The sequence below is a fragment of the Nicotiana tomentosiformis genome, chromosome 11, assembly GCF_000390325.3.
Source record: "Nicotiana tomentosiformis chromosome 11, ASM39032v3, whole genome shotgun sequence".
In the NCBI taxonomy this organism is placed as follows: domain Eukaryota; kingdom Viridiplantae; phylum Streptophyta; class Magnoliopsida; order Solanales; family Solanaceae; genus Nicotiana; species Nicotiana tomentosiformis.
The window spans coordinates 23,060,058-23,076,128 of NC_090822.1; the positions used below are offsets into that span (position 1 = coordinate 23,060,058).

At 37.9% G+C, this 16,071-nt stretch overlaps 1 protein-coding gene across 4 annotated transcripts; it reads right to left on the reverse strand.

Moving 5' to 3' along the window:
* Positions 1-540: 540 nt before the first annotated feature.
* LOC104116163 (uncharacterized) lies at positions 541-9,237 on the reverse strand. Of its 4 annotated transcripts, none has more exons than XM_009626963.4 (6): positions 9,113-9,237; positions 8,780-8,925; positions 1,669-1,860; positions 1,285-1,369; positions 972-1,038; positions 541-875 (listed from the first exon to the last, which is right to left on the reverse strand). In XM_009626963.4, the coding sequence occupies exons 3-6, from the start codon at positions 1,784-1,786 to the stop codon at positions 822-824; spliced, it is 324 nt and encodes a 107-aa protein (XP_009625258.1). In that variant the 5' UTR covers positions 1,787-1,860; positions 8,780-8,925; positions 9,113-9,237; the 3' UTR covers positions 541-821. The 4 variants fall into 4 exon arrangements, with proteins under 4 accessions (XP_009625258.1, XP_009625255.1, XP_009625257.1 ...); XM_009626960.4 differs by having other exon boundaries at positions 1,669-1,922; XM_009626962.4 differs by having other exon boundaries at positions 1,669-1,927.
* Positions 9,238-16,071: the final 6,834 nt, after the last annotated feature.

A 16,071-nucleotide genomic window follows, 5' to 3' on the forward strand; every position in this document is an offset into this window, starting at 1 on the left:
TGCTCAACATTAAAAATACTGGCTAAAAAGTAAATACCACTTAAAAAAATAGCCATACCACGCCATTTCTTGATATTTATGAAAGACAGTTTTTATTAGTCAAAATTGAAAATTACTACTCCCTCGGTTCCAACTTGTTTTATTGGGTACGGAGTTTAAGAAAAAATAAAAACTTTTGAAATTTGTGGTCCTAAACAAGTCAAAAAGGGACCCAAAATATTTGTGTTGTTATAAAAGCTTATCGTTAAAAATGAATTGTAAATTTACGCTAAATTGTTTCCAAATTTAGAAAGGGGTCATTCTTTTTGGAACATACCAAAAAGAAAATAGATTTTGGTAATATATTCACATAAACTGGAACGGAGGGAGTATTATTTTTAAAAATTACTCCATTGGCCGCTGGTATAGTTTATCCTAAAAAAGAACTTAGAAACGTCGAAACAATATAAACACTAAATAGCTCATTTTGTTGCAACCAACTCCAACACTCACAATTATGTCATTTCCAGAAAATCTGGAATCTATTATAAGCAAATCAAATTTGACCAAATTAGCAAAGCAGCAACATATATAATCACAGATTATGCAGAGTAAAATAGCTTGCCATTTACAAAGCATATTCAATCTCTATATAAATATTTCCTTTACTTTTAGCCCTCTCATTTCCTATCAGTTAAATCTTAAGTTTTCTAAACATACTTCCATCCATTGCCTGTCCCTGTATTCTGGAAACTATACACAATTTTTTCAGAGGTTAAAACAACCAGAAAAATTCAGATAACACAGAAGAAAATCAATACACAACTCGGATCAGTTTATGGTTAATCGTACAAACCCTCGTGCTCCCAAATATCAGCAAGAAAGTCGACCATGTCCTATAAAGAACAACCATTTGGAAAAAGTTAATCCGAGCCTTCCCTTGAAATAGAAGAGAAAAGATATCAACAAATATTTCAATAGGTGACACTCACCGAGAGAGGAATTGGTTGAGGAAATCGCTTGTTAGTCCCAAATAAGCTTTCATAAGATACATTCCAACTACAGTGACACAGAACAAGCAAAATTAGCCGATAAAAGTAGACAAACTTAATATAATGTGAGAGAAACAGAAATCTGGAGTTATAAAAATTATAGCGTCTATTGGAAAAGTCTAGCAGCGCAGTCAATCATGTCTAATCGTGAAGTTAATTATCTCCGATAATCTTCTAGTGACATTATACCACTTTAAGAAAAGTCCTAAATTTTGATTCCCTGAGAAACATGAAGATGAGCAAAGGTTCTCACTTTAACATGGGTTCTTCAACTCTTCGGTTCTCGGGCTTTTTACTTGCTAGCCACTGAAGTCTGGACTGGTTCCAAAGAAGATAGCCTGCAATCAGCAGACTGTCAACATAGCAAACACAACTTTAAAAGTCCCTATTCATGCAAGTTGGAAACAAACTCGAACGTAGATGAAAATGGCTACTGAATTTTTTTTTTAACCGTGGCATTAGGGCCAGCTTGCCCTCACCTCGACTAATTCCACGGGATACCTGCTACCAGCAATTGGTACAAGGTAACTTTGAAAATGGCTAGTTTTATATATATATATATATATATATATATATATATATATATATATATATATAAAGGAAGAAAAGGGAAATCTAGTCATTGCAATGAACTTGCCTTGATTTACGAATTCATTATTGGTGGTAGCACTGCCAGTGCCACTGTGATGAGCGAGGCTATTTGAGATACTGATGGAAGACATGCTTCTTTGAGACTGAACGGTACTGTTCTCCATCTCACATGTACTTGTGCTCCAAAAATCATCTGATATACTCGGTTTTCTCACCAACCTTCCTTGAATTCTCAGTCCTTTAGATGGCTCATCCACAGCAATAATTGGATGAGATTTGGAACAGCAACCAAAACAACCTCTGCTCTGTTCAAATTCAGGTTTATTTGCATATACAACCATATGGTGACAAGAAGAAAAATGTTTTGATGCCACAATAACTATGGTGACAAGAAGAAAAATGTTTAGAGGACACTTGAACTATCAAACAAGCACACAGAGTCCCAGATTAACAATATATACGTGCAAACTATCAAAACAAGAAAACGCGGGGGTTGGGGGGGTTGTGGGGGGGGGGGGGTACTCGAAGGATGTCTTGCTACAGCAGTTTGAAGAGATGAAATGTCTGTCTGATTTAAATTCAAATTAGTTACGGGTCAAGTGAAAGGGCATATGGCGAATTTTCTCACAGTAGGATATTTGTCCTTTCTTTATTGGAGTAGGGTGGGAAAGGTGCAAAATAAGCATTAGTAAACTCTGTTTTATTAGAAGAAAAACTTGCTTCAAAATTCCAGTGCTCTAGAGCACTCAACGATGAATTAAAGGGAAAGAATGGGAAGAGGGGAAATCTCCACACTGTATGTTCTCAAAGCTGTTCACTGGTAGATCCATATTAACAACAATCGACATCCAAATTGTGAAGAAAAAAAATCTAAGCATCCGACTCATTATCTAAACACTACAAATGGATGCTGGAGTAGCTCATAACCTAGGAAAACCTTTTTGAAACCCTTATACAACCGATATGGGACATGCTCTCTAAAACTCTCCCGTGCATAACCTGTAGATATTTTCTTTTCACTTTTTTCTCTCTTCCACTTTTGCTTCTTCTTTCCTTTTCCTTTTTTCTTTATTTGGAGAAGACTGAAGTGGCTTAAGTCAGCATGGAGTAGAGAGAAGGCTCAATAGGCTAGGAGTGTGCCTGCAAATGGCTCGATGGACTGAATATGTAGAGGCACAGATCCATAGAATAGGCAAAGAGAAGACTAGTGAAAACTAGCCTACCAAAGTTCACTTCTGAAACCATTGAAGAGGATTTGAGCATAAAAAAAAGTTAGAACTATGGGTGCAATAGCCCATATAGACTATATTTTGAAATCCTTAGACAACCGATATGGGACAAGTTAACACTAATGATCAATGAAGTTTTCGCTCATTGTGAGTTCAGCCTTGTTAAGAAAAATAACTCATAGAAATAAAATTTCACTGGTAATAACAAGAATAAAATGGACCACCAAGATACGGTAATCAACGAGAATAGAAAGAGTAATACACCGGGATTTTAAAGTGGAAAACCCTCCTCAATAAGGAAAAAACTTACGGCCCAAGCTCAGGAGCAAATCTAGAATACAATTCACGGGTTTGGCAGAACCCAATAGTTTTAGCACAGGCTGTGTTTGTGTTAAGAAATTCACTTAAGTGATCTTGTCCTAGAATCCATAACTCATAAGCTTAAAATCCTGGATCTGCTTCTGCCTAAGGGGTGCAAAATAATATCGATATAGTACGATAATCTACACTTGATAGTCTCGAGTAAAATACTCGAAAGACCACTACACACTCTAATGAAACAACTTTATTTTGTACACCTAAAAATGATACCACTCACTCTCTATTTTATTATATGCGAATTGCTATCTTCTCTTGTTTTTGTATTCTATTCTGTGTGTTGAAGTGAGAGAAATGCCTTTATTTATAACAATAGGAGCTATGAGCTCCAAGAACAAAAATAGAAAAAGAAAGGAGAAATTACCAAAAATTTCTCTTCCACACACTTCATATTGTTTTGGCACATGGCGATTTAACAAGTAGGGATGGATCCCACAAATCTCTTCTTCCAGACTTATTCACCTAAAGGAGGTAATACCGGACTTATAATTTGAGCGCATGCCGACAAGGTTTTTGCACAACTCAAACTTGTCTCTTGGTACCATCTTGGTCAACGTACTTGAAGGATTCTCACATGTGGAGATCTTCAAGAAATGCAAGGATTTGCCCCCTGCCTTTTGTCGAATCCAATGAAATCTTGAGTAATGTGTTTAGTCCTTGCATAGTACATGGAGTTCTTGCTCAAGTCTATTACACTTTGAGCGTCACTCCTTCTAATGCAAGTCAATTTCTTGAAGAACCATTTGAGCCATATCATTTGAGTGAGCGGCACTTATGCAAATTCAACTGCCATGATATAGCTCCTCCTAAGAGAGTAAACAAATATCCATTAGTGGATTTTCCATTATCAAAATCACCTATCATATCAGTATTTGTATAGCCCTTCTAAATTGGATCAGATCTTAAAAAACACAAGTAGTTCTGAGGTACCTCTCAAATGTTGAGTATCCACTTGACTATTTCCTAGTGTACTTTTTCGGGATTTTAAAGAAAGTTGATGATCAGCGATTGCATGTGCAATGTAACATCTAGTGCTTACTATTTCATATATCAAACTCCTAACGATAGAGAATAAGGAACTTTGGCGTTGCTGTCTTTCTCTTTTGTCGTGAGACATATCTTCTTGCTCAACTTCATGTAACCAATAAAAGTTGTGTTGACTGGCTTAGCACTCTTCATGTTGAAGCATTTTAATACACACTCAATATACTTGTCCCGGGACAACCAGAACTTTCTACTCGTTCTGTACTTCTATCTCGACTAATCTGCATTCCTAGAATTTATTATGTTGTACTCAAGTCTTTCATGTTCAATGACTTGGACAAGTCTCCCTTCAACTTGGCTATTAGATTTTTATCATGTCTTACAATCAACTTATTATCCACATATAACAAGATAATATTGTTATCAAAATATCTTTTGAAGAATATATATTTGACTTTCATGAATGAGTCAAATTTCGTGTACCACTGTCTTGGTGCATGTTTCAACCCATAGACTCTTCTTCAATTTGCACATCATGTGTTCCACCATTTTGCTTTAAATTCTTCCGACTGCTCTATATAAAGGGTGTTTGGGTGAAATCAGCTTTTAATTTCTTTTTAACTTTTTGCAGTTTTTGGCAAAGTCAAAAAGTACTTAAAATAAGTTTAAAACTGCTTAAAATAAGCCAAAAACAATAATTACTTTTTTGCTTAAAAGCTATTTCTACTGAAAAACCACTTTTTTTAAGCCAATCCAAAGTCCAAACGGGCTCATAGATTTATTCCTCTTTATCTCCATTAAGGAATCCATTTTTCACATCCAATAACTCTACCTCAAGATTTTGACTAGATGCTAAGCTCAAAATAGTTCGAATAGACAGCTTGCTACTTCTTTCTAAACAAATCGCTATTTTGATCTTTCATGAGTTTCAAGACTACTTTGCATTTGACTAGACTTTTTTCCTTTGGAAGTTCAGCCAACTCGTGCAATTTCTATAGAGATTCCATAATCTTCTTGCATAACTTTCATCCACTAATGAGAGAGCATCTCCTCAAGAATTTCTAGTTCCACATCATCACTAACGAGGACACAATTTAAGAAAGAATACATCGACGATTCTACTATTTGCCTTTCTGATCACTTCAATGGTCGTTGTATTTCACAAGTAGGGTGAGATCTTCCTGGAGGGGCAGATTTATGAAATCCATCTCCAACTTATTGAAAAGCCATATGTCAAAAAACACTTTTGAAATTCATCCTTGGAGGCCAAGAATGAAATGTGTGGAGAATTTTGGCAACTTCTCCCATGGTTGGAGCCCACAACTCCTATTGTTATGAATAGAGATATTTCCCTAATTTCAACACACACAAATAGAATACGGAAGCAAAAGCTGAGAACAATTCACATTCACAAACAGTAACAAAAAGTAATTTGTGAGAAAAAAATATAGAGTGTAAGCGATATCATCGCGAGGTGTGTAGATCAAAAGAAAGTTGTTTCTTTTGAGTATAGTAGTCTGTTGAGTATTTTGCCCGATACTACCAAGTGTAAACTTCTTTATTATACTGATACGATTTTGCTCCTCTCAGGATGTGAGTTTTTACATTATTTGGAAGTGTTCTCCACGATAAAACCACAGTGTCTTTGTTACTCTCTTTTTTCTTGTCGATTACTGTGTCTTGGTGCTCTTACTTTTGCTCATGTTATTCACCGTATATATTTTTTATAGGTTATTTTTCACAACAAGGTTGATGTTACAATGAGCATAAACTTCATTGGTCATTAGTGTAAGAGAACTTGTCCCATGTTGGCATATTTGGGTCAATTAAAAATGACTTTAAATTTGCAATTCTATGGAGCAATCGATGATGGATTTATAACTTCACAAAATGATAGTACATGATACAAGTATGTTCTTCCACCAACTTTGTTACAGGTCCTAAATACAACTTATCGGCTCCTTTCTAAAACCCAATGACAGAGCTAGAAATGGGAAGAGGGGAATCACCAGATCATATGTTCTCTAATTTGTCCATAGGTAGCTCCACATTTACAAGAATCGACATTCTAGTTGTGAAAGAACCCAAGTATCCAATCCAAAATCTATACAAGTGGAGTAGCCAAGGACCTTATACACCCGAAACCTTATACAACTGATGTGGGACAGATCCACTATACCCTCTTGTACGTGTAACCAGTTCTTGGGTTTACACGGGGACTTAAGACCTTTTTTACTCCTTTTTTTGTATTTTTGTCTTTCTTTTCTTGTTTCTTTTCTTTTTATTTTATTTTTATGACTAGACGAAAGTGGATTAAGTCAAAGTAGAGAGAAATGGCTCAATAGACAAAGAAGTGTACCTATTAATAGCTCGATGGACTGAATTAAGAGATGTCGAATCAGAAGAATAGGTAAAGAAAAGACAATAGTTTAAACGAGCTTAGCAAAGTTTGATTTTGATACTATTTGAATGAATCTGAGCATCCAAACCAACACCTTACAACTATGAGTGGAGTAGTCCAAAACCTTATAAGTTTCTTTACAAACCCTTAGGCAACTGATAGGGGACAAGTTCTCTCACGCTAATGATCAACGAAGCCTGCTCATTATGGCATCAGTCTAAGGCTCCACTGTTATGACTTTCTATGCTCCCTTTATCACCTATTATATGACTCCGTTCAATTATCACATAGGAAAGGACAACCAGGAACGATCTTTAACACAATTTAGCTAAAACATTTTTTCAGAATAGAGTTTAAATGTGCAAAACAAGACAAACGTAATATAAGATAGTAATGTATTACTATATAAGTTTAGATACTTGGTGATTCTTTTTCCTTTATTAAAAAAGATTGGGATGCACTAAAAACAAGTTGGTAAGATAATTGGGGATGAAGAGTGAGCACTCCCCTTATAGCAGCCATTCAAAATCATGTTACAAACATCCACCATCGATGACAAAATCTTCAAGAAAAAGTATGTCGCAAGAATACTGCAGTTGTCAGATTTAATTTCAGCAGTATTCATAAGCTACTCCTAAGTCCTTGAAAACTCTCCCCTTTCCGCACCTATCTCCTCCCCATCCCCCTCCCAAATCACATACGAAAGGCTCTCTTTAACTTTGGAGGCTCATGCATCAGCCTCATCACATACAAAAGTAACAAGCACTAAGAGTCTAAGACAGTGACTGGTAGGAGGTGAATTAAAGGAGGAACGAGGAAGGGCTATTTCCTTTGTTTGCTTAGTAGTACGAGGAATGTGAGATTACTGAAACAGTATGCTTCCCTTCAACATAAGTTTTTCTGATCCCTCCAGAATTAGAAGGAAAGAAGAAAATAAATCTTGTACTTTCTTTTTTAGAAGTACCAAACAACCAGAGGAAAAGGCTAAATACTCCTGAAGTGCAAGTAAATTGGAAGGTTCACCTCCACCCTCCTTCTTTCCCTTTGTCCCCCTTACAGGAAGAAAACAAAAGGTAAATACTAACAAAATATACACTCAATCACTTTCTAATCCAACATAACCCCTTCAAAACCAGCTCCAAGAATGCTAGTAAAAATACGCTCGATCACTTTCTCGTCCAACATAACCCCTTCCAAACTAGCTCTAAGCATTAGTTCCCAAGGAAATTATACTTATTTAAAGCAATAGGAGAACAGAAGCAAGTTCCAAACAGAACATATGAAAAGATAGTCATCATCCCATGTCAAAAACGATATCTACTTTGGTAATTTTATATGCCAAGATTGATTGCTCACATGCTCATTTTTACATTTTTCAACCTCACAACTAAGATGAGGTACATAAAGAAGCGCCTATGAGATCGTTCCAACTATTGATTGTATAAAGACACTGAAATTACAATATCCTCCCCAAACTTTGTCAAAGATTTTTCGAATTTATTTTCCGAGCTATGTTGCGCGGACTCTCCGGGTGCGTGTCGGATGCTCAAGAAGTAGTGTATTTTTGGAGGATCCAACACGGGTGCGGCAGCACTTTGGAAGGTCCGTGCAACATAGTATCCAAGTTTCCTGCAATTCGGACTTTGTGGAGAAGCTCAATTTCATAGTAGTTAAGACTTGAATGTTTTCATAAAACAAAGATAGGATTAGCCTTTTAGTAGATGGACTTTACTTTAACGACAACTCTTTAGCCAACAATTTGGAAGATCAAACACCACACTTTACAAAGGAATAAAGAGAAACTTATGTTTCTTATTCAGTTTCCTCCATCTAAAGAGAGAAAAGTTCTAAACCTTCTCATTCTTCCTCTTGCATAAGCAAAACCCCTTCTCCAATTCTTTTTTTTTTTCCTTTTTCTTTTATGGGTATCCTATTGAGTGGCTAAAATATAGAAACAGCCATTAAATGATTCCAAATAGGTAAAGGAATCACAATTTTCAGAAAAAGTCAATGGTAGCAAATAATGTGTTCACAAACAACACACAATCACTTAACAGCCTGAATTCACCAAATTTTGAAGACAAAACAGAAACAGAAACAGAAACTAAACTACACTAAGAATAAACAAGAAACAAAAATTGATCATTAAGAATCTGAATACATACCCCATGCAAGCCAGAAAGTGACTGATCCAAGCACTGAAAGAAGTGTAAATCATCATATATCTAAACATACAAGAATATCCAATTGTTCTTTAAGGCTCCAAATGAACCAGATCACTAAAACCCAAGCATAAAAATCCAATCTTTTTCTGCACCCAAAAAAAAAAACCTTTTTCAGTTTCAAGAATCAGATTAATACAGAAAAAAAAAAAAAAATTCTTTTTCCTTACCTTAGAGCAACCATAATATACATATGGATAATAAATACAATACATCAATTTATTATTAAAGATATAAATGGTAATGAAACTGAATTCCAAAAGGGTGTTTCTATACCTGGGGCGCCCCTCTCTCTCTCTCACACACACACACAAACACACACAGAGACACAATGTTTCTCTCTCTGCTTTATCTGTGGGTTTGATATTTTAATAGTGGACTAGGAAGTGAGGTGGCCTAGGTGGTGAATAGTTAGGTGTCTCATGTCTCTGAGGTTAAATTATTTTATCTTTATAATACTGAATGTTGTAATCCAGTGATTAGTAAGATAAAGTGGTGAATTATGAGATTTTAAGTTTAATTAGTGGATATAAAAATATTAAATTATTTTTTTATTTGCTTTAAATATTGAGTTGTTCTCACAATAATAGTCGAAAAAATATATATTATATATATATACACAAATTTTTTTTTTGTATATTCTGTATATTATATATAAAAATTTTATATATTTTTTCGACTATCAAATATAAACGGCGCGAGATAAAAGCGAATAATAGCACAAATTGGCCCAAACAGAATCATTTTATCTTTATCTTTATGCGTATTATCATGTGTGCTTTGTGGTAAAGTGGTATTACTACAATTTTTAGAATCAAGAATCTGATGGGATGGGCCACGTGACTGTGATGGTTAACTGAATGGAGTATTCAGTAGTAATTGTTGATTGACTCTTGTGGATAATACTATATTGTACTATGAGTTTGGGAATATATGGACTGCTTGATTTTTTTTGATTTTGGTAATTGTAATGTTTCGGTAAATTTGCGTGTACCTCAATTAATTTTATAAATACATAATATACAAGTATCTCAAATTTAATTCATAGTTTTAAACCCATTTTATTGATCACTAAAAAGTCACATTTTTGAGTGCATGCAGTGTAAAGCTAGAATTTTTACTAAATTCTAGCTATAGAGAATTAAGCACACGAGGAATCCAAAGGATTTCAACAATATCTACTATTAAAAAATAAGTTTGACAATATACAATGTAATTTTCTAATAAACGTTAATCTGCCCCTAAGTGCATGGAATATTGGAACTTATTGTAGACATAGGATAAACGAACAAATTAGAAAATGTGCCCCTTGCTAACATCTTTAAAATGTACATTTCATATAATTGGTATTATAGTAGAGCGATGTTCATTCAAGAGCTAATATTACAAGTTAATAAGAGCGTATTGCAGACATAAAACAAGTAAATAAAAAGTAACAGTACTCCTACAGTTAAAAATTATAGATGCAATATTTCATACCTCAACCCAGCTTTATCTTTCTTGGTGGAGCCTTTTTCTATTTCCTTTTTGACTTTTTGAGGGTGGGGTGGGGGTGGGGGTGGGGATGGGGTAGTTGGTGGACCAAGAGAGACAAGAGAGGGTGACAATATGAATCCTTATGTAATTTATGAATATACACTTGTTTGCACAATTTTTGGTCAAAAACATTAATGTACTGAAATTTCTTGATCTAAAACAAAAGAATAAATCTTCATACTTGCGCAAAATTTCTCTCGTGTGAAACAAAAGGTACGCAAATTTCTCTCGTGTGAAACAAAAGGTTGCAAGTCGTACATAACAAAATACTTCTTGGAGCAATAATGAGGCAATAAATAACATTCAAGTAAATACGGAATAAGTTTCACCCGACAAGGGTGAAATTTCCCACTGATTCTTTTAATTATGATGGATAATGACAAGTGTTTGAATATTTCGATTCCGATTCCTCTTGGATCACGAGAGAAAAGATGGATACATAGGTATAAAGGCAAATTTTGTATGTATCTTATAAAGAGAGAATTTTCAGAAAATGTCAATATAGTTATTTACAAAAGTGTTCCATCCCCCCTTTTTAGGATTACACCTATTCCTATTTATAGGGGTACATGAGTCACAAAACCCTAGATAGTACAACAGAAAGAAATATTCACTAGAATATTCTCTAGGGAATTTGACTCTTTAAACTATCTGTTACTGCACGCCGAGCAAAGGTGCTCGTCCTCGTCTTCTACTAAGCCACCTCGACCTCGACGCTGATATGCCTTCATTATACGACCTCGACCTTATGATATGTTGTCATGCTAATGCACATTTGACTTCCGAAGGATTTTATACCCATTGACCAAGTCAAATATGTGACGTGAAGTTTTTCGCCCATACAGTTAGTTCCTCCGCTTACCGAGGACGTCCTCGCGGACAGGTTCGGTAAGTGGCTAATAATGGTCGTCGTAAAAAAGGAATGATGTGGCACTTCGAGGGTCACATATTTCAAACCCTTAATCTTCCGGGTAACTTCTTGGAACTAGCCTGTCAGGGAAAGGATGTGACGTCTTGACGTCATTCGTCATGATGACGCATGTTCCTGATACGTTGGGTCGATACACGCGTGGCCTTTCATTGATTCTACCGTTTCGATTTTTGGTTGCAATCACAATGAACCGTTTCAAATTCGGTGTTTCTTCTCTATAAATAAGGAGATAATTAGCATTGTTTGAGTTTTACCTTCATTGCAGCTATTAAAACCGCCTTTGCTTTCTCTTATTTCTCTTGCTTATCGTCTTCTGGCTTTTCTTCCCATATTCTTAGCCTTTCTCATCTAACTTTTCCAAACTTCATAACCACGTCGAATTTAACTTCTGGTATCAATGGGGAAGTCAACCCGCTCTACTGGCTATTATAGTCCCTATTCATGAAGGAGATGCCATCTCCGTCGTTGAAGAGGAGGTTCTCCCTTCAGTAGATGAGATTATCCCCTGCAACCATGATGCAAAATCGGATTTTCACCGGCCGCCAGAGGCGATAGTTGAGGTTTTCCGGTCTTCTATGACGGCTAAGTGCTTGGCGGATTTCAAGGACAAGTATGTCCTCCCCAATCAAATGGAGCTTGTACCTGCCAACAACGATGAAGTGTACGATCGTCCTGGGTATTGTGCACTCTACGCTTATCCTTTCACCATTGGATACTCGTTCCCTCTTCCTCCTCTAGTAGAGGAGTTTTACCGCTTTTATCGGGTCTGCCCAGCTCAACTCGCCCCTTTCGTCTATAAGGTGATTAAGATGTTGTCGAAGTTTGCCGAGTTGGCTGGTGTCGAGATCACCGTGCGGTATTTAGTGCATCTGTTCACACCCAGCTTTTACCGGGGGCGATGTTGAACCTTCGACATCGTGGGGGCAAGTCCCTGGTAGTTAGAATGGATGACAAAGGTAGTCGTCAATTTTGGCTCGACTTCTTCTTTGTCAAGACTGAGGTCGTCGTGGCCGATGTGATAAGCGCAAAACACAATACGAAATTGATGCTCGCTGTTTAAAGATAGTATAGTATGATTAACACTTTGGTTGGTATGATTAATAACTAAAATTAACTATGAAAACTAAAGCAATTAACAAATGATCACAGAAAGATAAGAATTGAGCAACACCGAAATAGTCAATGGGTGAAATAAGGGTCGGGATGGGATAGGTGCAAGATAACTATTCAGGATCTAACTCTAGTTCAATTTACTCTAATGTCCTAATGATTCTCACGAATTCACTTGATGATCAGTTCAAACGTGTAGCTAAGAGTTCTCTGTCGATTAAATCCTAATTCTACGAGGTGAACTAATATAAAGCCTTGTGAAAATATGCAAGAACGCGTAAATGGATTAGTCTTTAGGAAAACGTCTCTTGAATATTCTCCTAACTTGATTTAATCACAATTCAACAAGCTCTTTCAATTACTTAAAAGAATCACTGAATTAAACCAAACAAAATAATACAAAGATAATCACCAAAATATTCCTCGTTCGATTAAATTAACCGGTGAATAAAGTTGCAATCAATTCAAAGCTCCATTAACGAATTCATACAAAGACCTAGAGTTAAAATCCAAAAATATTAATCAAAATACCATATCCGCCAAACCCTAAGGTAAACTACTCTATAATCATGGAGAAAGTCATCACAAATAAAGTTGAAGAATAAGAAAACATGAATTCAATCCAAACTCAGGTGTTGAGTTGAGGAAAGAATGATGAATCCTTGTGCTTTGAGTCTCCAATGCTTTTCCAATCTTCCGTCGGTCCAAAAGTCCTCTAAAAATCATATTTTTGATGTATTTATACAATGTAGGAACGAGCCCGGACGAAACTATCCTTTCCAAGCCGAAGTGGGAAATTACTCTAAGGAAAATACTCAGCGCGCCCCGCGGCGCCCCATGTGCTGCACTAGTGGGAAAGTTCAGAGATCATTTTTTTTCACTCTACAGGAATTTTGCACTAGTACCTTGTGCCCCGCGACGCGGTAGTGCATTTTTCTCTGAGTAATCTTTTTTCTCACTTTTTGACATCTAGACTTGGTCCTCGACCCTCGAAAAGTGATCTGGCTTCATTTTTTGGGATTCTACTCATACTTCAAAGCTCCAAGTCATCTATTTTAGCTCCAAACTTGCTTCTTCACTCGAAATCACATCCTACCCAATATAACACACGCAATAAGTACAAAGAACTAACAATTAGGCTCAAATACATTCAAAGTGTAGTAGGTAGAGTGTAAAATATAACCAAAATACGGGTTCCTAGCCTACCATCACGATGTCACCGATTTTCCTGAAGCCTGGAACCGCACTTGTAAGTATTTGCATTTTGCTTTTACCTATTTACGCAGTCATATACTCCAAACTTGCAAATTAATCTTTCTCATTTTGCAGCTATGGATCGGCCTCTTCAGTTGGTGGTGCATCTTGCTGACTGGGTTAGACAAATCCTCCTCTGCACTGCAGGGATTCGTGATTGGTTGAGCTACTGGCAGAAGTTTAAACCGGTCCTACCCTCGACAGGTAATTTCTTCTTTTGGTCGATGTTACATTTGTACTCGCTTACTTTATCATGACCATCTTTCATACTTCCTCTAGGTTCTATCAGGGGGCTGCAAGAAGGAACATGGCGCTGACGCCTTCCTTCAGGAAGAGAAGGGTTACCGCTTCCTCTGGCCATGCTTCCGCCTCGCCTGCCGTGCTCATTCCTTCTCTGGCTCTGCCTCATGTTTAATAAGAGGAGGTTTCTTCTCATGACACAGACTTAAGACCTCGCAAGAGGAAAGCCGTAGCTACAGGAGAGGGTATACCCACGGACGTTGACTCGTCAGAGGCCGAGATCGTGGTGCGGTAAACTGTGATCATTTCTATCGATGAAGCATTGTGGCGGCCCCTAAGATGCCTAGTTTAGAGGGGGTTAGTTCTGCCGTACCTTCACGACCTGAAGATGAGGAGGCCGTCGTGGGCGCCTATGGTGATGGCTCTTTGTGTCCTGGGCGGGGGGAGGCCTCGTCTTCTAGGATGGCCCGGGATGTTTCTCTTGCCGATGGGGCAAGAGGCAAAATGCTCGTTGAACAAGATGCGTCTGATGGTGATGAGTCCGGCTCCGACCTCGACCCTAAGGACCTCAAGATGATCGATAGTGGGACTACTCAGGTCGAAGTTAGGATAGAAGAGGGTCGAGGACTATCATGATTTCAGTGAATCGTGATTTGCTGAAGGATACTAAGGACGTGGTTAATGCCCCCGGGCCCCTTTGCTCCAAAGCTGAGCATACGACCCTTCAGGAGTTGAGAGATAGCACCTTGTCAAAGAGCATCGCCGACCTTGCTCTCAGGGTAAGTCTCTTCTTTTTTTATTCTCTCCTTTTTTCTTTGGTTTTGTGTCCAAGTGGTACTCTTACTTATCTTTTCTTTGGTTTGCAGACCATTATTTTGGAGATCGATAACGTGTAGAGATAGAAAGAAAAGGCAAAAATAGATCTATTAGAGGTTGCAGACGAAGTACAAGGAGTTCCGCGAGAAGTACAGGTATGCTCAGAGGCGGCTTTCACGAGGAGGGCGACGCGCCTGCCTTGAGAGAGGAGCTGAGGAAGAAGGATGAGGAGTTGCTCCCGTCTGTGAAGTGACTCAGTGCTCTCAAGGGCTCTTTTAGGAGAAAAGAAGAGGAGCTTGAACTGAGCAAGGGCGTGGAAGCCCAATGCAGGCGATCTTTAGAGCCAAATTGATAAACTGCAAAGTCAGTTGGATGAGTGTCAGTTTGAAATAGACACGCTCAGGGGAGAGGTCACTGACAGGTAATAGTTGCTCGAGGAAGCGGAGTCTTCCCGAATGGAGGCTCGAAGGAGGGACGAACTTTTAGAGTTGGCGAACAGAACTCTTCGCTCTAAACGAGATAATGTTCAGTCCACTACTGAAGCTAAAGAGGCCAGGCTCTGGGAGAGGATTGGTGAATTGGAGAAATAGAACTCTGATTTACTTGAGCGGATATCCGTCGTAGAGGGTGAGAATGCCAAATTGCTTGAACGACCCTCTATTTCTCATGCCTCTGAATTTCCCGTCGTTCCCCGGGAATAGTATGAGGAATGGTTCCTCGCCGAAGCTCGAGTAGATGTGATTCGAGATCTGGGTTGGACGGGCTTTGTCTTTGAGACGGTCCTGGAGGAGGCCCGAGTCAAAGCTCGTAAGGCTCGGTTGTCCTGCGGTTATGATCCCACGATGCTTCAGCCTGGTGCCGAGGACGATGATGAAGGGGGATTTGGTTAGTTTGAGGATAGTGCATGGTGTGACTCTGCCTACAATCGAGGCGAGGATGGAGAGGACGACGGGGACCGTGCTGGTGATGACCATTAGATGTTCTGCTTCTATTTTTGTTTACCTTCCTGTACTATACCTTTTGCTGGCGTCTTTGAACTCCATTGTAAATAAATCAAAGTTGGTTTGGCTATATGCGTACCTTCCTTATCTATGTATGTTTTTCTTCTGTATTTGTTTTTTTTTCTTATGCACCTTCTTCCCTCATTGTTATATTTTAGGTTGCGATAGTCATGGGGTTGAGTGGCGATAGGCCGTATCGGACCTTGTTCGAATTAGTTGAATCGTGTTTCAGAGTTGAGTCGTGGATGGAGGCCAATAAGTGTTTGTTTGAGCTGGTCGATCGTATTAGTTAGTTAAGTCGCGGCGGAGGGCCGATAGGAGTTGTTTGAGTTGGTTGAACACACCTT

Coding starts and splice junctions, on each gene's coding strand:
- LOC104116163 (XM_009626960.4), bottom strand. CDS start 8,847: ATGTTTAGATATATGATGATTTACACTTCTTTCAGTGCTTGGATCAGT. Junction 1,923..8,779: donor CACTTTCTGGCTTGCATGGG/GTATGTATTCAG, acceptor TGAACAGAGCAG/AGGTTGTTTTGGTTGCTGTT. Junction 1,039..1,284: donor GTTGAAGAACCCATGTTAAA/GTGAGAACCTTT, acceptor GTGTCACTGTAG/TTGGAATGTATCTTATGAAA.